The 23,195-nt window shown below is 38.8% G+C and overlaps 1 protein-coding gene across 1 annotated transcript in view; it reads right to left on the reverse strand.

Moving 5' to 3' along the window:
• Positions 1-23,195, reverse strand: part of ECT2L (epithelial cell transforming 2 like) — a gene marked incomplete at its 5' end in the record, with an annotated part of 57,245 nt that overhangs the window by 29,889 nt on the left and 4,161 nt on the right. Inside the window, 6 exon segments of the mRNA XM_082633769.1 lie at positions 1,039-1,167; positions 3,008-3,152; positions 3,900-4,066; positions 5,178-5,452; positions 8,860-9,021; positions 9,023-9,073. Of these exon segments, the coding sequence (XP_082489895.1) occupies positions 1,039-1,167; positions 3,008-3,152; positions 3,900-4,066; positions 5,178-5,452; positions 8,860-9,021; positions 9,023-9,073 (929 nt within the window).

The following is a 23,195-nucleotide window of genomic DNA, read 5'->3' on the forward strand; positions in this document are numbered from 1 at the left end:
AAAACAAATTTTAGAAAATTTGTTTTGCTCTCATTTTAAAAGTAATACTAGTTCACTACAGAAAATAGAGACAAAGAAAAGAGATAAAAGAAAAAAGGAAAGAAAAGAAAGGAAAACTCACTCATCCAACTATTGTTAGCATGTTGGTATACATCCTTCCAAACCCCTTTTATACACACACACCACCACCACCCTCCCCGACACATACACGGGATTTAAGCATTGGGATCACACCTTCGATATTCTTCGTAACTTACTCTTTTCAAACTGATTTTAAAAGTAGGAAATTCGAAAAACACATCCAGAAATAGATGGTCTTAAGAGTTTGCAATATTTCCTCCTAGAGTTTTCTATGCCTATTTTCTACATAGTTGAGATTATATAATTGTAGTAACTGTAAACAAAATTTTTTTTTACAATAATTTATACTTTGTTTTCTTTTAAACTCCTTCCTATCCTTTTGCTTTTTCCTTTGCCTCGTGGAATCCTGCCAGGGTCATGCTTTGTATGTACTGAATAGTTCAGTGAAATCTGAGGATTAAGAACTTTAAAACTCACAGTTCTCTAAGGAATGGGTAGTAAGAAACAGTTTGAGAAACTTTAATTTCACACTCCCTCTCCTCTGCTTGATTAAAAAAACAACAAAAACAGGCAAACAAAAAAACATAACCCATGAGTCCATGAATACAGAGCTTTTATTTAACAGATATCTGTTAAATATGGCTGATATTAGACAGGTAGGCACTTAAGATTATCAGCTACCACACATCTTTACAAGGCACTTCACCGTTTTTAATACTCAGAAGAAACAAATAAATTTCCTGGCTGGCTCTTGCCACTAGTGACTTTATTTCTTTAGGGACAGTTACTCTGACCACTAACCTTGATGCCCTTTCCCCCTAAACACCTGAGTGTATGAAGTATAAAGAGAAAAGAAATAAAAAATAAACTTGGCTGAATCATTTGAACTGACGGCATTTTATAAATCCACAAAATACCATCACGAGGTAGGTATGACCATTACCTCTCAAAACTGACCTGATGCTCCGAGTCGTACAAAGAGGTCCACGTGGCCCCCTTCTTCTCCAGGGGCCACATAGCTTCCTAATTTCTCCCAGAAGTCTCTCACTTCAGGCCTCAGTAAATTTTTAATACCAATTTTATAGCCTGAGGGGGGAAAGATCAAAATGTCATATCTGCTCTAACACTGTTCACCACCATCTAGAAAATGAAACCAGAGCTGTAGGAACCAAAGCCCATTACTTTAGAACACTTATTAATAAATTAAAAACAGTGAATATGTAATCTGTGATTTTTAAAGACTATTGTTTTTCTTCAAAAGCTATAGGAGGAAGATAAGCTTTCCCCTTCATTGGTTCCTTTTTAAATTATTTTGTTTCTTTTCTAAGAGGGGAAATTTAAATGCATTTGTACCTCCACCACTCGGAGAGAAATACTAACAAATTATTTTCCTCTAGCTTTTTTCTTTGTACACACCCATGCACAGAGACATATATACTACTTTTAAAAATAATAAAATCAAGATCATACAATTTTGTAATGGGCTTCTTTAAAAGATTTTGGGGGCTTCCCTGGTGGTGCAGTGGTTGAGAGTCCGCCTGCTGATGCAGGGGACACGGTTTCGTGCCCCGGTCCGGGAAGATCCCACATGCCGCGGGGCTGCTGGGCCCGTGAGCCATGGCCGCTGAGCCTGCGCATCCGGAGCCTGTGCTCTGCAACGGGAGAGGCCACAACAGTGAGAGGCCCGCGTACCACAAAAAAAAAAAGATATTGTTTTCCTCTTAATTATGAATTTTCAAATGATCAATGTTGTTAAATATTTCCCATTTAAATAAATATTAAAACCACTGTTCCTTTAATTCAACAACCAAATAAACCTTTCATTGTGATATAGTTAATTTATTAGCAGCAGACAGGTTGGAAAGTCATTAAAGGCATTGATTTTTCCCAAAACTTCATGCCACTTTCTGGAGGTCACAGTTCAACTGAACAGAGAATCGCCACATGGTTACATTCTGGTTTTTACCCAAACCTCCATTACATTCATAGTCAAATAAGTAATTATGGCATAGTCTTATGTAAAGAAGACAAATAGGAGAATGAACTCATTTGATTCCAGTTTATTCACCCTAATTCTGTCACCAGTTATCCTCTGTGCCCAGCATTATGCATTTTTAAACATTAGAGAAACTATCTATGGCTTACATGGAGATCAGAACTCTGATCTTGCTTTCATGTGGATCCATTAAGCTAGCCAGTTGTAAATGATCAAAGTCAGTTCCTAGATGCCCAAAAAGAAAAGTGATTTCATACTTTGAAAGCAACCATTTTGTTACAAATAAGAAATTTTTGCAAAATTTTTCTAGGTAAGCCATTGAATGTAGTCTACTAATGCCATCCCTTACATATATGCTTATGTGTGTATTAATGCATGTATATACACACATATATACATACATATATATAAATACCTGTTTCCTATGTCTTCTTTGTGCTTCCTTTTTCTTATATTGAAATTTAAAATATATAACTTCATTATAGAAAGCATATTTTCATCTAATGGCACCCTCGTTAAATAGATCACAAAGTAGGATTTCTGACATTTTTCTTTTGAGAGATGGTAGTTACATGATATTATTAAGTTCCTTGGTCATTCCAAAGAAAATTTAAAATAATTTGTGTCACTTTGCTCTTTTAAGGATTAAATGCAACAAATTCGATTCAGTAAAAATGTATTGGACACCAACTAAATGCAAGGCAGTTTGGGTCTTTAATACTTTTTAAAACATAATTTTGATTTATGGTTATTTTTATTGCTTCTGATTTTTAAAACTGTTTGGGTCTGCACATTTTCACCTAGATCAGACTGCTTTCCTTTTAGAAGATGAATCATTTGCATACACATGGTGACCAAAAGATTGCCATACGTCCTCTAGGGGAGATGAAAAAAGACCCGATTCAAAAAGGGACTGGCCTCCTAACACACTCTGTACCTCATATGCAGGAATCCGAGATGATATTAATATGAAGTGTGGCTGGAGAACATGTGAAGAGCTGCTGTCATTTTTATAAACTCCATACCAATTTTTCTTTGATAATAAAGGGTAGGAATTGCATCCAGAAACATTGCTTCTGTAGGGAAAAAGGGAGAATAAGTGAAGTTTTGATTTTCTCTTCATTTGACTTTGACAAGTGAGCACCAGTATGTCCTCTGGACATCAGTTATCCTGTACAAGTCAAGCGGCCTCAGTACCTCAGTCTCTCCCTGCGGTTTTCAGGGACAGCGGAAAATGGGGCTCCTGGGCGAGTGGGTCCAAAGCTGCCCTCTGGGCCTCTCCTCCTGCATTTGTGGGATGCCAGAAAGGGTTCTTGGAACTTACTTTTGTGGGGCACTTAAAACCAATGTAGTGACATACTTAAGGGCTCAAAATGACATTTGTAAAAGGAGCAGCCAAGAGATTTTAAATTTCCTTAATCACCTGGGCGTCATGATTTTCTGAGTAGTGTCCATTCTCTCCACAGTCACCCCTCCCCCATCACCATTCAGATAGGCTTACTCCCTACAAAAAAATTTCTGGAAAAATGTTACTTTTGCTCAATAACTTTATACAGAAAATATGGTACATCCACAGTATAGCTTCTTTGTGGGGTTAAGAATATTTAAAACGTAAATTTTGAATGTTATATATCTCCCTCTACAAGAAGCACGTTTAAGACCACTGTTCTTGAAGATTAAGGAACTATTTCCATTGCTGTTTCATAGGATAAGAGCCATATAATTATACAAGATCCCTGCATGTTAGCTGAATTATTCTAGAATGAATTCTTGGTGTCATAGGATGGTCCTCCACCTTCAGTAGATGGAGATTTGCTTACCACTTGGGCAAAGCTTCTAAAGATGCCAAAACAAGCTGTTTCTCCAAAGTTTCCTGTAATCCCACTCGATCCCTCACAGTTTGGGAGAGACGTGGTTGGCATTTGGATTTGAACAATCTAGAGCAGCATGTTCCATTCACCCAAGGGGGTCGAACTTTGAACAAATCCTCTGAAAAACAAACAGCAGCAGGCTAGGCTGTTTACTTCATGCTTCTCCCAGCCAAGTCTACACAGTTAATGGCATAAAAATAAAGCTGTTCCAAGGCAGTATTCCAGATGGCAGTAATTATAGCCACTTTTTACACACCCTTTGGTTTTCTTATCCTCTCAGCTCTGTGGCTGCAAGTTACCAGTCACTTCAGGTCAAGAAACAAGCTCAGAGAATAAGCAACTCTTTTCTTGTAGAAACCGGTTCATCAATTTGTAGGCTTTACCTCATTTTTGGCCTTCTTGGCTTCAAGTAATTTCCCGTTTGTTACAATCTCACAGAAGGTGAGTAAGTGAAAAAAAAGATGGGAGAACTCTAATCAGGTTTGCTCATTACCTTTACACACTGTGTAAATCAGAAGGCTTAGCTCAGAGAGTGTCTCATCCCTACTCCCTTTCCACTTTTAAAAAAAAAATGTCATTATTCCTGCTTCCGTTTCCATTTTCATTTTTCTTCCTTTTTCACCAATCCTAATTCTTCCGAAGTGTCCTGATCCTATTTATTTGCTTTTGCCTGTATTCATACTTCTCTCTCCTTATTTTTGGTCTCACAGAGGCACTGACATTTGACCTTACATATTTTATCAGAAATCTTTTTTTTTAAATTAATTAATTAATTTATTTATTTATCCATTTTTGCTGTGTTGGGTCTTCGTTTCTGTGTGAGGGCTTTCCCCAGTTGTGGCGAGTGGGGGCCACTCCGCAGTGCGCGGGCCTCTCACTATCGTGGCCTCTCTTGCTGCGGAGCACAAGCTCCAGATGCACAGGCCCAGTAGTTGTGGCTCACGGGCCTAGTTGCTCCACGGCATGTGGGATCTTCCCAGACCAGGGCTCGAACCCGTGTCCCCTGCATTGGCAGGCAGATTCTCAACCACTGCGCCACCAGGGAAGCCCTCTTTTTGTTTTTCTTAATTAATAGTGAAGAAAAAAAGAGTTTGTCCTGAGATACTTTAGAGAATGCCACTTACAGGCTGTTTCAGAAAGACCTCGCTATCTTCTGTGGGAATTTGTATGTAAATCCATTGGTTTCTACAGTACTTGGTTAAGATATAAAGTTGTAAAATGCCACTCACTCTTACGTAGTGCAATTTTCTCCCAAATTATTTTCCTTAGGCACTTTTCTCTTTGCCTCTCCTGTAGTTGCTCATCTTCTGTTTTGGGTTCATTCAGGGTCCCATAAAGAGCTGCGGCTTCCCTAGGGGTTAGCCAATCTAAGTTGGACACACAAGCAATGTAATGGTACTTCCAAGCACCATACTCATTATCTGTTGGCGTATAGTGCAGAAACCATCCAAACTTCATGCATTTGGGCATCCATAAGCAATCCTTCAGAAAAAGAAATGAGAAACTTAAGTTACAAGGACCATTTCCCAGTAATAATCTTTTCCGGTATACAGATCATTTTTTCTTATTACATTGAGATTTCTAGTGCAGTTGACTTGCCATCTAAACTTGACTCTGAGAAATAAGAAGCATACACCTTACTACACAGGAAAAATATTCTTTGATGAACATGTTTGTTATATATGTATATATGTATTAGTCATCTTTGTACACTTATTCAATGCTCTCATAGCATTTGGTTACTTTAACCCCAGATTTTGAGAATTCTCCTTCTAGCAATGGTATAGTAGTTTGTCTCAGACCAACCCTCCCACTGGGGCCCATATGATATTGCTAATAGGCAACCAGTTTTGAGATATGAAAACTGCAAATTTCATGTAGTTTCATCTAATCAAATATCTAGACAAAATACTATAAAACAATGACTTGAGCTACCAATTCAATAAGGACTTGTGCAACCAAGATCTCAGAGAGGAGGGAAACCCAGAGAGGTAATATCCTGATTTGGCCTCACTTGTCACTTCAAGGCACTTGACAGTTCCAAAGTAAAACTAAGGCTGAGAAGCAGAGAAGGAAGTTATGACTGAAAGACTTAGAAGCTGTTAAGAATTTTAGGCCTTTTCGCAGGGAAGAGAGGAAACAAATTTAAATTCAGGGCCCACTAAGGGAAATAGCCCTGGTAATGACACCAGGCTTTTAGCTGAGATCCTTTTCAGTAAGGATGACAAGGAATTAGACTGAAACTAGCTTTGAAATATTCTCTGATTGAATTTAAGTGAGCTATTCCTAGCCTAACCAAATGCCAGAAGCAAAAGCAAGTTCCCTCTGGAGGAAGATAATATCATCCGGCAACTCAAATTATTGCATCGATTTTTTATATTCAATATTTGGTACTCAACCAAAAATATCAGGCACACAAAAAGACAAGAATTGTTTGTTTCTTCTTTTGTTTTTTAATAAATTGAGACCCTCAGAAGATCCAAAAGTTGTAATTATCAGACATGAACTTTAAAACTCTGTAATTACTATGCCTAAGAAATTAAATTGCTGGGTGGAAAATTTTGGCAAAGTAAGCAAATTGACACTCTAGAACTAAAAAATACAATAACAAATTTAGAACTCAATGGACCAGTTTAAGAGCGAATTAGAATCTAGCTAAAGAGGTAATTAGGAAACTGAAAACTAGGCCAGAAGAAAAATCCAGAATGAAACACTGAAGGCCAAAATGATGGAAAAGGCACATTAGAGAATATGAAACTTATGGGACATGGTGAATCAATCAAATGTATTGAAACCCAGAAGAAAAAGAGAGAAAGTGGAGCAAAAGCAATGTATGAAGAGATAGCATCTGAGAACTTTGCAAAACTGATAAAAGACATTAAAACCCCCAATTAAAAAATCAACGCAAAATACAAAACAGGATAAATACACACACACACACATACACACACCCCACCAGGTACATCGTAATAAAACTGCAGAAAACAAAACACAGAGAAAAAGATCTTAAAAGCAGCTAGAGAAAACAGAAATATTACCTTTAAAGGACCAACAATAAAACCCTCTACTTCTCCAAAAAAATTATGAAAGCCAGAGAACAATGGAACATTTTCAAAGTTCTATAAAAAGTTAACTGCCAACCTAGAGTTCAAATTCCCAGTGGAAATAGCCTTCAAATTTGAAGGTGAAATAAAGACATTTTCAGAGAAAAACGAAGAGACTCTGTCAGCAGCAAGGTGCACTAAAAGAAATATTAAAGAGAATTCAGAAGAAAATTGATCCCAAAAGGAAAATCAGAGATGCAGGAAGGTATAAAGAACAGTAGAAAAAGTGGTTACTTCTATGGTGGCGCAGTGGTTAAGAATCTGCCTGCCAATGCAGGGAACACGGGTTTGATCCCTGGTCTGGGAAGATCCCACATGCCACGGAGCACCTAAGCCTGTGCACCACAACAACTGAGCCTGTACTCTAGAGCCTGCGAGCCACAACTGAGCCCGCACGCCACAACTACTGAAGCCCATGTGCCTGGAGCCTGTGCTCCATAACAAGAGAAGCCACCACAATGAGAAGCCTATGCACCACAACAAAGAGTAGCCCCTGCTCGCTGCAACTAGAGAGAAAGCCCACGTGCAGCAACGAAGACCCAATGCAGCCAAAAAATAAATAAATAAATAAATAATAAAATTACTTAAAAAAAATAAAGTATTCTGACCACAATGCAACTTAGAAAAAAAATTTTTTTGAAGTGGTTACTCATAAATAAATATTAACTATATAAAACAATAGTAGTAAAGCCTTGTGAGGTTAATATATATATTTTTTAATATGTGTGTATTTTACATATGTGTGTATGAGTAAAACTAAAATATTTGAAAACAAAAGTGTACAAACTGAGCAGGGAAGCAAACGGAGTTTAAGAGTTCTATGCTCCTTGCATTACCTCAGAGGTGGTAAAATAACCCTGGATAAGTGGTGTAATCTCTATGGTAGCCATAAGAGAACTGCTAAAGAATTTACAATTAATCTAAAAAATATTTAAGCTAATCCTAAAAGAGACAAGGAGAAAAACAAAATATAAAATAATAAATAAAAATAGTAAAATGTTGGACTTAAGCCCAAATATATCACTATTTACATAAATGTGAACAGACTAAATTACCCCAACTAAAAGTCAAAGATTGTCACATGTTAAAAGAAAACCACTACCACCATATTCTGTTTACAAGACATGTTCCTTAAATATAAGGACACAGAAAGGTTGAAAGTAAAAAGAGAGGAAACAATATACCATGGGAACACTAAGCTTGGATTCATAAATGCTCTAAATCCAGGGCTCACAGTTGCCTTTTGCATGTGGCCCCTCCATGGAGAGCCAAGTATTCTCCAAGATCAGAATCTCAACATAAGACCATTCTGGAAAGTTTGTATAAGTTAAAGGAGTAAATTATTGACTTGTATTTAAAGTATGTCTACCTTTACATTTCATTAAGTCTTTTAAAAGAAAAAGAGGAGACAAACAGGCCAAACGCAGAAATAATGGCAGAGGATGTAGATCTAGGTTTATATTCTTCAACAGATGTTAGCCAAAGAGGAGCAGTTAAAGTTGTAGTTGTATAGCAATTTTTGAGGTGGGTTATCATGAATAAAACAATATCATGTAAAAACCAAAGTTTAAGTAATTTTTCACAAAAAAATGGACTTCTTAACCAAGATAATTAGTTTCTAAATAACTAAATTGAGTATTTAAAGATTATTAAAATTACATGAATTATTAGAAGAGTATATATCCCCCTGACTTATAAAATAAATTACTGTATTTAATTACCCCCATTTTTTTATCTTAAGGGTAAGTTAATTATGGTTCAGATACACTCAGTTATTATCTTCAGGAAAGGGAGCTAACCCAATCACCTCATTACAGATGACAGTTGCATTTGGGCCCTATTACTAGGAAATGACAAGTGGTAAAGCTGTTCAGTTAAAAATTTCCAGGGCCAGCTGACTTGTGCAGCTGCACATAAATCTTTTGGATTCAGAAAGGAAAAGATATATAGAGAAATGAAGCGTGGTAGAGAAATCCACTTTGGCCACTTGCATCCTTTCTGAAAACCAGTCTTGGACAACCCTAAAAAGAAAAATGCAGAAATTTAGTTCAGATCACTAATATCTAAAATTGATTAAAATCCAATATAAATATTGGTCACTGTTCTTTCTCTAGTGTTCTACCTATTAAAAAATTAAGTCTTAAATAACATAAGGCTAGATTTTTAAGTATCCACTTTCAATGATCCATTCTAAAGAAGAAGATGAATTACAAAAATATCTAAAAGCCACAGGGGAAAAAAGTCTGAAATAAACATAGTTGTTTGATATAAATCTGGGTTTTTTCCTTTTTCTTTACCCAAATTCAATAAATCAGCAAGTCCTGTTGGCTCTATACATATATATCCCCCAAATATGTCCCCCATCCCAGCCACTTCTCTCCACCTCCCAGCCTTCACTCTAGTCAGGGCACCTCCACCTCTCTCCTGGGCGGTTGCAGCTGCCTCCTGATTGCCTCCCTGCTTCCACTCCAGTCTTCCTAGAGCCCATACTCCACACAGCAGCCCAAGTGGTTTTTAAAAATGTAAATTAGATAATGTCACTCATGCAAGTAAAACCCTACAGTGACTTCCCAATGCAATTAGAATAAAAACCTATAGTTCCATCACACTTAGTAGTGAAATAGTAAACACCTTCCTCCTAACAAAGCAAGATTGACTACACTCTCTACTTTAACATGGAATAGAGGTTCTAGCCAGTTCAATAAAGAAAGAAAAAAATAATGAAAGGTATACGTATTGGAAAGGGAGTGGTAAACTCTCTCAATTCATGTACCATGTAGGTGGAATCTATAAAACAACTATTTAAATTGTTGAACTTATTAATAAAACATTGTTGCTAATTTTTTTTCAGATGTTTATAGAATCTATAGCAACATTCCCTTTTTCATTCCTGATATTACTAATTCACACTTTCTCTCTTTTATCCTTGGTTACTCTTCCTAGGAGTTCATTGATTTTACTACTACTTGTGACAAACCAGCTTTTGTTTTCATAGATTTTCTCTATTGTTTGTTCATTTTCTATTTTATTGATTTCCACTCTTCATCATTTCTTTCTTTCTATGTACTTTGGGTGTAATTTGCTATACTTTTCCCCTAGTTTTTTTTTTTTTTTTAATTATTTTTGACTGTGTTGGGTCTTTGTTACTGCACGAAGGCTTTCTCTAGTTGTGGTGAGCGTGGGCTACTCTTCTTTGTGGTGCGCAGGCTTGTGGTGGCTTCTTTTGTTGCAGAGCACGGGCCCTAGAGCATGCGGGCTTTAGTAGTTGCAGTGTATGGGCTCAGTAGTTGCAGTGCACAGGCTTAGTTGCTCCACGGCACGTGGGATCTTCCCAGACCAGGGATCGAACCCGTGTCCCCTGCATTGGCAAGAGGATTCTTAACCACTGTGCCACAAGGGAAGTCCCTCCCCTAGTTTCTTAAGGGAGAAGTTGAGATCATTAATTTTAAACGCTTTTTCTCATTAATATAAACATTTACATTATATTATTTTCCCTCTAAGCTGTGCTGCAGACCACATGCTTAGCCATGTTGTATATTCATTGTCATTCAACTTGAAATATTTTCTAATTTCCCTTGTGATTTCTTCTTTGACCATAGGTTATTTATAAGTGCTGTTAATTTCTAAATGTTTGGGAATTTTCTAGATGTTTTATTTTTATTAATCCCAAAAGTTATTGCATTGTTGTTAAAGAATATACTTAATAAGATTTCAACCATTTTGAAATGTATTGAGTCTTAGTTTGTGGACTAGGAAATGATGTATAAAGGTATAAATGTTACTTTGCTCATAAAAAGAACACATATTTGGAAATTGTTGTGTCTAGTTTCTATAAATGTTAGTTCAAGGTGGATAAGAAGATTGCTCAGTTCTATATTCATACTGATTTTTTTCTTTAGCTCTATTCTGTCAGTTTTTGTTTCATGTAATGTGAAACTCTGTTATTTGGTACATAAACATTTATAATTGTTATGACTTCTTGATGAATTGTTACTTTTCTTATTATAAAATGTCCATCTCTATCTATCTCTCTGGTAATACTCCTTGTCTTGAAGTCCATTTTGTCTGATATTAATATTGTCATCCTACTTTTATATGTTTACTATTTGCATGGTGTATCTTTTCCTATCCTTATACTTTACCAATCAGTGCCTTTATATTTAAAGTGTATCCCTCGTAGTCAAATACAGTGAGATGTTTTTTGACAACCATTGCCTTTATTTGAGGGTTTCGTCTGCGTGTATTTAATATAATTATTGTTATAGTTGAACCCAAGTCTCAATTTTGTTATTTGTTGTTTGGTTGTCCTATCTGTCTTATGAGCCTTTATTCCTCCTCTCCTGCCTTGGTTTGAGTTAATACTTATTTTTGTATTCCATTTTAATTCCTTTATTAGCTTTTTAGGATATCTTTGCATGTTTTATAAGTTGTTGCTAGGAAGTATGATATGCATCTTTAATTTTTTGTAGTCTCCTTAGAGGTAATGTTCATATAAAACTAAAGACCAGTGCAACAATGTAATTCTCACCATCGTTTGTGCTTTTGCTGTTATCTCTACTGCATCTACTTATGTTATAAACCCCACAATACATTGCTTTTGCTTTAAACAGTCATATGTCTCTAAAATAACTTCAAATTTTTATATCTTCTCACACATTTATCATTTCCTGTGCTCTTCATTCCTGTTTGTAAATCCATGTTTCCATCTGGTATCAATTTCCTTAGCCTGAAGAGCTTCCTTAAGCATTTCTTTACTGCAGGTCTTCTGACAACAAATCTTGTCAGTTTCCTTTTACTTGAAAATGTCTTTATCTCACATTAATATTTGTAATACTATTATGACCCCATTAATTAATTCAAATAATTATCATCCTGTAGCCAATCTGGTTTCTGCTACATCCTATTTTTCTTCTTCCTCCCTCATGCCCATATTATTTTAAAGCAAATCCAAGACATCATATAATTTTTTTTTTAATTATACTTTTTAAAATTTTATTTATTTACTTACTTACTTTTGGCTGCGTTGGGTCTTCGTTGCTGCACACGGGCTTTCTCTAGTTGCGGTGAGTGGGGGCTACTCTTCATTGTGGTGCGCGGGCTTCTCATTGCCGTGGCTTCTCTTGTTGCAGAGCATGGGCTCTAGGTGAGAGGGCTCCAGTAGTTGTGGCATGTGGGCTTAGTTGCTCCGCGGCGTGTGGGATCTTCCAAGACCAGGGATGGAACCTATGTCCCCTGCACTGGCAGGTGGATTCTTAACCACTGCGCCACCAGGGAAGTCCCAAGACATCATATAATTTCATCCATAAGTATTTCAGTGTGTATCGCTAAATAATATGTTGTTTTTTGGTTTTGGGGTTTTTTTTTTTGGCTGCACCTCGCAGCTTATGGGATCTTAGTTCCCCGACCAGGGATAGAACCCAGGTCCTTGGCAGTTAGAGCATGTAGCCCTAACCACTGCATCACCAGGGAATTCCCTATCACTAAATAATAATTTAAAAATATTTTAAACATATACTGCATATAATACTATCATCATACCTTAGCATTCAACAATTTCTTAATGTGACATTCATAAAGAAAACTTTTAAAATATGACATCCAACAAGAAAGACTTGTAAGTGAGGATCCAGAAGAAGTAAACTTCTTACAAGCATGCCACCTAAGCACAGATAGATCTTGAATGAATACAAAATCCACGCCCCTACTCAAGTGGTCATCTTGGCAGCTATATAGATCTTAGGCCAAAGAAACATTTCATGGCCCATGAAGGATGTACTGCTGACTCTTCAGCTAACAACTACACACAAAAAGGGACACTTAATACCTGATTGTCCTCTGTATATAATTAGCAATAAACATCTGCTACAGCCCCAAGCCACCAGATAGCAATCCAGGTATGAGTAAATCTAGCTCTTCCCTGAAACTCCTGATTTCCTCCAAACTCAGCATAATTGCAGATGTTTGTGGCCAGTCTCACAGCTGATTGGAAACTTTGGTATAAGAACCTACCAGAACTCATTTACGTAAGGCCACTGGGAATACAAGACTTTTTCTAACTACTAAGTGGCTACTGCTGCCCAATTACTGGGTCCTAATGGACTCAGATTAACTCATTGAAAGAAAAGTGGTAACTCTGAACAGACTTCATCCTGTAGTGGATCTTCTCTGACCTAAATTCCCATAGAGTGGGTCAAGCCTCAGAAAGTTTCAATGTGAAATGAAAATGACACTTCCAATTAGGTACAAAAAGGACCTTAGTTACCCTCACCAACAGATTGTTGAATATCCATTAGACCCAGAGACAGTCTTGACCATGAATTACCAAACTTTTGGCTTAACTGGAGCCTCACAGTTCTTGGGAAAGGAAATGTTCTACCTTGCAACACAACACCACTTCATACATGTAGAAGGAATTAAGAAATGAGAAAATCACCACTTGGTAGCTATCACAGTAATAAGTGCTTCAGGTAAGAATCATCAATGTATGCTAAAACTAGTAAGTAAAAGTCTGATGAGGAAAAAAATACTTGCATAGATTCAAATACTTTTTAATTAATTTAAAACTAATCACTCAAATATTTTTTAGTTACTTATTAATTAATAAATACAAAATACTTAATAATTAACCATCTTAACCAAGTGGTAAAGTTAAGATCATAAACAGTAGGACAAATTGACATGCTATTCCCCCAACATGATCCACTGAGAAGAACATAGTATTAAGTCTGTGTTATTCCTGCCAAGAATGTATGACCTCAATGTAGTCTTGAGGAAATATCAGCCAACCACAAACTGAAGGTCATTAAACAAAGTAGCAGACCTATGCTCTTCAAAAGTGTCAAGTACGAAAAGACAGGAAAAACTGAGCAATTGCTCCACATCGAAGGTGGATGTAGAGACATGAAAACTAAATACAACAGATGACCTTAGATTGGATTTTGCACTGAGAAGGAAAGGACGATTATAAAGGATGCTGTTGGAACAATCAGAGATATTAAGTGGAGTCTGTGCATTGGACAGTAGTGCTGAATCAATGCTGATTTCCCAACATTGCAGGATGTATTGTGATTTTTCAGCAGAGTGTGTTTGTTTTTTAGGAATCATACTGAAATGCTTAGGGTTAGTGGGGCATTATGTTTACAACTCACTCTCAAATATTTGAAATAATAAGGTAAAAATCGTAAAATGTTAACAATCAAGGAATCCAGATGAAAAGTTTAGAGGAATTGTTTACACTATTTTTGTAACTTTTCTGTAAGTTAAACATTATTGTAAAAAGTGGGGTTTTTTGTTGTTTTCTTGCTTGTTTTTAAGAAGCAGCTACCTGCTTCGGTTCCAAGGTTTAATGATTGCCTGTTATTTTTGTGTGTTTCTACTCCCCTGACTTTAAGTCATTGCTTTTTCTTGGTCCTTGTCCATGCAGCTTTGTCATAACTGGAGACAAAACAGAGTGGCTTAAAATGAACCTGTTGGCAAGGCAGTCTGGAGAGAGGGTGGGAGTTGGAGTGTAAGCATGAGGAAAAAGAACGGAGTTGTGTGTGAGCTGGCAGCACAGGGTACTCACAGGCAGAGGTGTCCCTTAGGGGTCTTCTCAGTATTGAAAGAGATTAACGTTCAAACTGAATGAGACTTGTGACCACACCAAGGACAGTTAATCCCAGTGGACTCGTGACCTTAACTCCTGCTTCATAGTCATTCCACTGGCCCTTGAGAGACAACTTGCTCTCATTTGGAACTCTAAGACAGATCAATAAAATAAGATGCAAAACAGAAACGTTTTCAGCCTCCTTTTCAGAGATGGGTCTCAGTATCTTCAGAGTCTTTGTCCCCATCCTCACAGCATCTACCATTCCATCCCAGCCAAGCAAAAGAGAATTGAGCCTGAATTGCTTTTTAAAGTAAACCTTAATCATACATATTTTATATTTGTTCCTAGTCTGTGCTGCTGCAAGGACACATTCGAGTATAATGAATTTTAAGCAAGAAGGAAAGAAAATGCTTCAGTCACACACACACACACAAAAATCAGTACATGAGGAGCAGAGAACTAGGGTGGTTTGCGGTAATGACATTGTGGCTCGTTGCATTTTAGTTAATGTCGCAAAGTAAGAAATCCGTGAAGAGAAATACCAGCATGTGAGGAGACAATGAAGAAAATGTGCTTCGCTCGTTTGTTGCGACAAAGATAGCTTCATTGGAATAATTCATGATAGCGCCTCGCAGCGTGCTCTCCACGCACAATGTGTGCTTTGCAAAACTAATAAGCTTAGCGATATGGGACTTGAATCTAATTCTCTGCTCTGAAGTTTCTGATAAGAAGTAGAAGGATGCTGCCCGAATTGTGATGAAATGGCTGAGGAGCAGATGGGGGAGGGGGCCTGGAGAGGGCCGAGTGCCTTTGGCAGAGGTCCCTGCACTCTAGTGGCCCAGGCGGCACCTCCTCGTCTTGTCTGGTGGCTTGACACACGCTCCATGGCGTGGGTCTGTGTTGGGTGGATTTCCACATGGAGACCAGTGTCACACAGCATAACGACCGGGTCTGGGGTGGACAGAAAATGCAGAACCATGTGCTGAGCTCTGCAGTGAGTGAGAGCAAAGCTGGGTGTGGGTACAGCAATAAGGAGGGTGACTGCAGGTTTTTTTTTTTTTTAAGATTTAAAAATAATTTGTATATTCTGATTTGTAAATAGTTAAATGGGTACATAAAAGCATAAAAATTAGGTTGCAGGGCTTCCCTGGTGGCGCAGTGGTTGAGAGTCCGCCTGCTTATGCAGGGGACACGGGTTCGTGCCCCGGTCCGGGAAGATCCCACATGCCGCGGAGCGGCTGGGCCCGTGAGCCATGGCCGCTGAGCCTGTGCGTCCGGAGCCTGTGCTCTGCAACGGGAGAGGCCACAACAGTGAGAAGCCTGCGTACCGCAAAAAAAAAAAAAAAAAAAAAAAAAAAAATTAGGTTGCACTTAGTTGGTACAATTATGGGTGATTGGTAGTTTCCTCTTTTTGCCTATTTAAACTTTCCAATGTGTCTCCAAAGGCCTGATTTTACCACTGAATAGACAAAAAATGCCCAAGGCTTTCATGCAAGTCATCCCCTCCAGGTGGAAGGAACACTCATCCTCCAAGTCTTGGCTTGTCTATTTCCTATGCATCTTTTAGAATCCAGCCTAAATGTCAAATCCTCAGGGAAGGCTTCCCCGAGCCCCTGGACTAGGTGAGGCCTCAGTTACTTTTCCTTTGTCACTTAGCATCACCGTAGCTATTTCTTTGATATCTGTTGGGTTGGCCATGCCTGCCCTTGGGTGGTGGAAAATAAAGGATAATGCATGCACATGGGTGTGACATCACTATATGAGTGCAGGATGACTTCGCTTGTGTGATTCTTATTATTATATGACTTGTGGCCAATGAAGCAGTAGGGTCCTGAGGAAGGAGTAAGAAACTTTCTCTGGAACTAGCATGGTAGATCCAAGTCACGTGCCTAGTAAAAAGCTATTTTTGCAACAATGTAGGTAACAATATAAGGCGATGTTAGTGGGTTTTTGGGGTGGTATTTCTGGGGTACTGCCAGAATCCTCTCACATTCCCAACAGGCTGACCATTCCTGCTCCCCAAACACTTCCCTGTGGGAGGATACTCTCACCCACTGAGCCCTGCCTACTTCACGCCATCTCATATTCTTTGCCGAAACCTGTATCCTTTACACTTGATGTGCACTAAAGTGTAACCTGAGCACTATTTTTGTGTTTCCTTTCTTGCTGACCCTCAAATTTAGTCCTTTTTTGGACTCATTCACCATTTAAAGACTTTCTCTTCCACTGGACTGGAATTCCCATAAACAAAAGGTATGGCAGCCGTCTTGTTTGCTGCTGTGTCCCCAGTATCTGGTATGGTGCTTGTAACTTAGCAGGGGGTAAATAGATATGTGTAAATTAGAATAAAGAATGAAAAAAAAAAGTTGAAAAACAGGAAGAGAAAATCACTGCTTGTATTAATTTCCTGTTCATTATAACAAATTGCCACCAACTTAGTGGCTTAAAGCAGTACAAATGTATTCTCTCAGAGTTTTGGAGATCACAAGTCTGAAATCAGTTTCACTGGGCTACAGTCAGGGTGTTGGCAGGGCTGGTTTTTTTCTGCAGGCTCTAAGGGGCGAACTTGTTTCCTTGTCTTTTTCAGGGCCTAGTAGCTGTCTCTATTCCTCGGCTCAGGTCCCCTTTATCTTCAAAGCCAGAAGCATAAGATCTTCAAGTCTCTCCATCTCTCCCATCATCACATCATTTTTTCTTCTGACTCTGATGTCTGTTGCATCCCTTATAAGGACCATTGTGATTATGTTGAGCTCCAGTGATGCAGGATAATCTCCCCAACACAAATTCTTAATCACATCTGCAAAGTCCCTTTGCTGTACAAGATAACACTCATAGGTTCCAGGGATTAGGGCCTGGACATATTTGGAGAAAATTATCCAGTCTACCACAGTGCTCTAACTTCTGAGACATGGAAAACACCCCCAATTATTTCCGGTGGTGCTATGTTGTACTGTCAGATATCCAGTGAATTGCATGAACATCCCTCTTGTTTCATTTTAGGCCAAGTTTTAGTCTACTAAAATATGAACTTCAGAGGGTAGAGGTCTTTTACACTGTTTAGTGTTGAATCCCATGCACCCAGAACTATGCTTGATATACAGTAGACCCTCGGTAAATATTTGTTGAATGCTGCATGAATAGACTTTAGCTTTTGTCATCCATCATTTACTTCTTCTTCTTTAGATAAAATAACCTCAGTTCCTATTTGGTGGTCCATGTGGTTCTACAGGAGCTGACTTCATCCCTGACTCCAAAAAGCACATGGTCAAAGCTAATTAAATTCATGTGGGTCAATCCCATGGCCACAGCCACTGGCAGGAGTGGGCATGGACCCAAACTAGTCCAGAGGGAAACCAAACAAAGAATTCTTTTCTTCTGGACACAACTGAGGAACCATAATAATGACGCCATGACTGCTGAAGGCAGAGCAGAGGGGCAGAAAGAAACAAGTCGTTTAATTACTGAATCTCTGGATCGAGCTTCAACTGCAGCCAGACCTACCTATGGGTTTTCCAATTACATGAGAGTCAAATATTTCTTTCATTATTTGTGTCAAGTTTAAGGTTACTTACAATGAAACATTCTAAAACCACTAAGAAGTATTGCAAGTGAAATGAAAAATCTACAGAAACAGAACAAATACTTTTGTTTTGCTAGTAGAGAATAGGAGGGACGGGACACTCATACCATCTGTGTCCCAGCCTCCAAGAAGGAGCAGACGAAAAGGTGGAAGAAGCCTTGGGGCCTTTAGGTCACCCGGGCTTTGTGTCTTACCCTTGGCTGGGTACCAAATCACCATGGGAACTTAGTAAAAACAGCTTCCTCAGCCCCATCCCAGGTGTTCTGAGCCAAAATGTCTATGGGTGAGGCTCATAGTTCATGTTTTTAACAAACTCCAAGTGACTCTAACGGGCTCACCCTCCTCAACATTGGTGAACTTGACTGCCCACTGGTAGAAGAGGCAGCCTAGCAGATCCTGATGCTGATGCCAAAGTACAAAGTGTTGAATACATGTATGGTGTCCTTAGGAGAATGTATAATCCTATTTGAAGCCCTGAATTAATTAAATACTTAGACCCTGCATGAGGGTCTGACGCGCTCTCTCCTATGTGTAAAGGACATCAGTTTGACTGCTAAATGCTTTTGGTTTTTCCAAACCTGGCTGGTTCTCAGCGAGATTCTGGAGAGTTGGTATAACAAGAGAAGTGACAGCTAGATAATTGGACTATTATGGACCATTTTTAAACCTATTTATCTTTCTTTCACTTTCCTTAAATAAGGGAAATCAGGGTAGCTCCAGGGTTAGTGAATTCAAGAACTCAGTGTCATTAATGGCCAAGGATTTTCTATATTTTCACTTTGCCTGCTCAGTAGTTTGCTTTGGTCCCTCCAACTTGTTCCCTGAGCTGGTTCCCAAATGACTGACTGCTGTGAGCAGAGATCTGCACACAACAGAGATCACAGGCTATAGGGCAGAAGAGGGCATGTCCTTTCCTCTAGTTCCTTTTTAGGTCCCTTTGAGAGTGAAGAAAACTCTCCCAGAAACGCTAGCAGCCACTCTCTTGTGTTTCCTTGGGCAGAGTTAATATCTACATGCCCTTTCCTAAACCAGACACATCAAAGAGGATGGAATGACCATGATTCTGTCCAACCCTGACTCACTCTTTGGGGGTCAGTGTGACCCACCACCCCTGAAGCACATGATACCTGAGGGAAAAAAGGGGCTTTGTCAGGAAGATGGAGAGGAATTGGGGAATGGCATGGGTGGGTGGGTGTGTGATGGACAGTGTCTAGCCCACTAAACAGGAATTGATGCAAGAAGAGGAAGGATCTCCAGCCGCCCAAGCTTCTTTCTGATCTACCCAACCCTTAAAGACGCCTTCCCTTTCCCTTCCCTTCAGAGCACTTACTTATCTCAGTCCTTGCTTCCTTACACTTGAGATACTACATGGGGATATTTCATAAATGGATAAAAGTGGTTTTGATATCTGGTAGTACAACTCTTACTAATTTTTTTCTTTATATTTAAATTTTTCATAGCTGTTGTAGTCCATTTTCTTTTCCAGATTAGCTTTAGAATCCGTTTCTCAAAGTCCTTAAGAAAATGCCATTTTGGGATTTGTACCAAGATTGAATTGAATTGAAAGATGAATGTGGAGAGAATTGGCATCTTGAAACACAGCATATCTATCTATTTACCCAGGTTTTTTTTTTCTACTACCCTTTAATACAAATTTCTAATTTCCTTCATAAGGGTCTTGTGCTTATCTTTTTAGTTTTATGCAACACACATAAGGAAGCAGAGCTGAGAGAAGGGAGAGAGTGAGTGAGCCCTGGTAACACTGAACCTAAGGATCTAGCACAGCCTAAAGTAGACAAATCTTAAGTCAATAAATTCCCTTTTCTTCTTAGGCTGGTTGAATTCCATTTCTGTTACTTGCACTTGAAAGCATTCTGACCATGACATCAAAAGAATACATAGAGAGGGTAGGAGGAAAGATGACAGGCAGTCACCAGGAACTTACTCTGTATGTAATAAGAGCATCCTCCTTCTGCTTCTAAGACTTGCTAGCCGTTTAGGTCTCACAGGGAGCTACGTCTACTCTCATTCTGCCTCAACCCTCCTGAAAATTTCCTAAAGACATTTAAAAATACAGAATGGAGACAAATGGTCTCTTAAAACCTTGTCTCCATTTTCCAATGAGTTATCTGTGGATTTGACCCTTCGCAGAGGGTAAAGGATACTTGGTAGATCTGGAAGCTAATATCATGTCCTTTAGAAATGGCTGGTAGTATCATCAGGGCTGCTACATTTGGGAAGTTGTGCAATGAACAAGTTTAGGAGGTGCCATTCACACAGGTGATAGAGTGAAATAGCATCCCCTGGAGGTGTGCGATATGGCACCCTTGGGTATTATTACTATGCATAATTCCTTTTGGAATTGCTTTATAGAGGTCTTGAATTAATTAAATAATGAAAAGTCTTCAATGAAGCAAAGTATTAGTAATATCCTATATTCTAAAACTTGTCATATCTTGAAAAAATCCTTCCTCTGAGAGAACTACCAAAGGAAAGCTTTGTGCTGATTATCTTTTTGTTATTGTAATTAGGAAGTGTTTTACACATCTTCATTCATTCAAACAAGCATTTATTGAGTGGCTACTATGAACCTGGTATTGTTTTAAGTGCTAGGGACAGGAAGAGTTAGCAGAAGAAGTCCCTGCCCTCATGGAGCTACCTTCTAGTGGAATAGGCAGATGGTAAATGAACAAGCAAGGACTACGGTGTATAACATAATGGCAAGTGGAGCTACCATACTGTAAAGAGAAGTGAAACATTACAAAGGGGGAGTAGCAACACTTATAAAACAGGAAGTGGGGACTTCAAGTGCAGGAGCTTTGCCTAATATAAGCCGGTGACCGTCCTACGACCCACTCTCCCTCTGTCCCCAGTAAAACAGCTTTGGGGTTTGGCTTCTCCTTTCCTTTCAAACTCCAGGGTTTCCTTTCTTAGCTTCATCCACCCCTAAAAGCCACCCAACAGCAAATGCTAATATTTTATGTGGTTGCCCACGACCATCTGATCTATGTGAAAGGACAGAAATATGTCCAGAGTATGGGGCTGAGGGGAGGGAAGAGTCAGGATGACCCACGTTTCCAGACCTGTCTTGGGTATTTAGAAAACAATGGGTCTCTGAATAATCCCCTCTCCCCTCCACCACCTCCACACAGAAATGTCCTTTCTCATGGACGTCAGTAACTCAGCGTGAGGTAGCTGTTCTATATTTAAGGTTAATCTAGAAGTGTGTTGTCTCTGAAAAATTTATGTACCAGATTTCCTCAAAGATTACAATCGAGATAAACATCCTCAACTGAGCCCTCCCAGGGGCTGCTTGGGAAGACGGGGTGGGTGTACTGAGGCGAGAGTGCGGGGCAGCGGTGTTCCCTCTCAACTATACATGGGTTGGTACATTTTTCTGCCCTCCAACCCCCTTTCCAGGTGACTCTGATGGAGACAAGCAACAAGAGCTAATCCTTGTTTGGTGGTGATCTCCCTCTCCCTACACACACACACACACACACACACACACACACACACTATCCATCCATGTCTTAGGACTGCAGTTACATGAATCATGAATGTTGCCCCACCCACCAGGAAAAGCTACAAGTTTGAACAGCTCCAGCCCCGTAAGGAAAGGTCTTTGTAGGAGGCATTACCTCTTGCTGAACAGAAGCAATTTGAAACCGGTCCCACCAGTGTGACTAGGAGACTGATTCAGTCTTCTCATAGGTTTCTCCAAGTGTGACAGACACAAACAGCCCAGTTTTCTTTAAGGGGTCACAGGAAAGGTCAGCCTACTCAAGTGGCAGGGGGACAACACCACTGGAAACCGTCAGACTTGTGGACAGATAAGCATAATGGACAGGAGAAATGCCACGATAGAGGTTTGTAAAAATGATGGGGGTGAAAGATGAGCAGGAAAGGCTTCCCAGCAGAGGTGACATTTAAGTTGAAGTGAGAGGGAGGACTTGCCAGAGGGAAGGTTTGAGAAGATGAACCTTTGAAAAATATCTTAAATATCATAAAACTCCATTTAAGAAAATATCCAAAGTCTTAACAATATGGAATATTTATTAGGATAGAAAAGAAAAATCTTAGATATTTGAATATATCTCATAGAGATTAAGAAGAAACTTTTAATGAAAACTGTGACAACATATTTCTGACTGGTACTGCAATATCCTGTTTAAGCTTTATAACTGCCTGAATTAAAACAAAGTTATTCAGAAATTATAAAACAAATCATCTAAAACAATGGCTTCTCTGTCTGAAAAGCAAGGTATTGCACAAATATAGCTGAGCTTACATGCAAAGATTTCAGGCATTCGAATAATGCTAAATTCTCTCTTTTATTCACAAGCTTATTCATAGTTATGGGGGAACAGGGACTAGAGGAGTAAATATAATTCAGAAAAAACACTTAATAATTAAAAGTTGATTGCAGTGCTACCATTTGATCCAGCAATTCCACTTCTAGTTATATACCTAAAAGAAGTAAAGCATCCATATAGAAAGACGTATACACAGTTGTTCATAGCAGTATTACTTACAGTAGCCAAAATGTGGAAACCACCCAAATGTCCATCAACTGATGAGTGGATAAATAAAATATGGCATATCCACACTATGGAATATTATTTGGCAATAAAAGGGAAAGTCTTGATATATGCTACAAAACAGGTGAACTAAAGGCCACATATTGTATGATTCCATTTATATGAAAAGTCTGGAATAGGCAAATTTATAGAGAAATAGAATAGATTAGTGGTTGTGCAGGGCTGGAATTGAGGGGGATTGGAATGGGGAGTGATTGCTAATAGATAGGGGGTTTCTCTTGTGGGTGATGAAAATGTTCTAAACTTAAATTGTGGTGATGGTTGTACAACTCTGTGAATGTACTAAAACCAGGGGTCCCCAACCCCTGGGCCATCAACCGGTACCAGTCTGTGGCCTGTTAGGAAGCAGGCCACACAGCAGGAGGTGAGCGGAG

The sequence above is a fragment of the Mesoplodon mirus genome, assembly GCF_964341445.2.
Source record: "Mesoplodon mirus genome assembly, chromosome: 10".
In the NCBI taxonomy this organism is placed as follows: Eukaryota; Metazoa; Chordata; class Mammalia; order Artiodactyla; family Ziphiidae; genus Mesoplodon; species Mesoplodon mirus.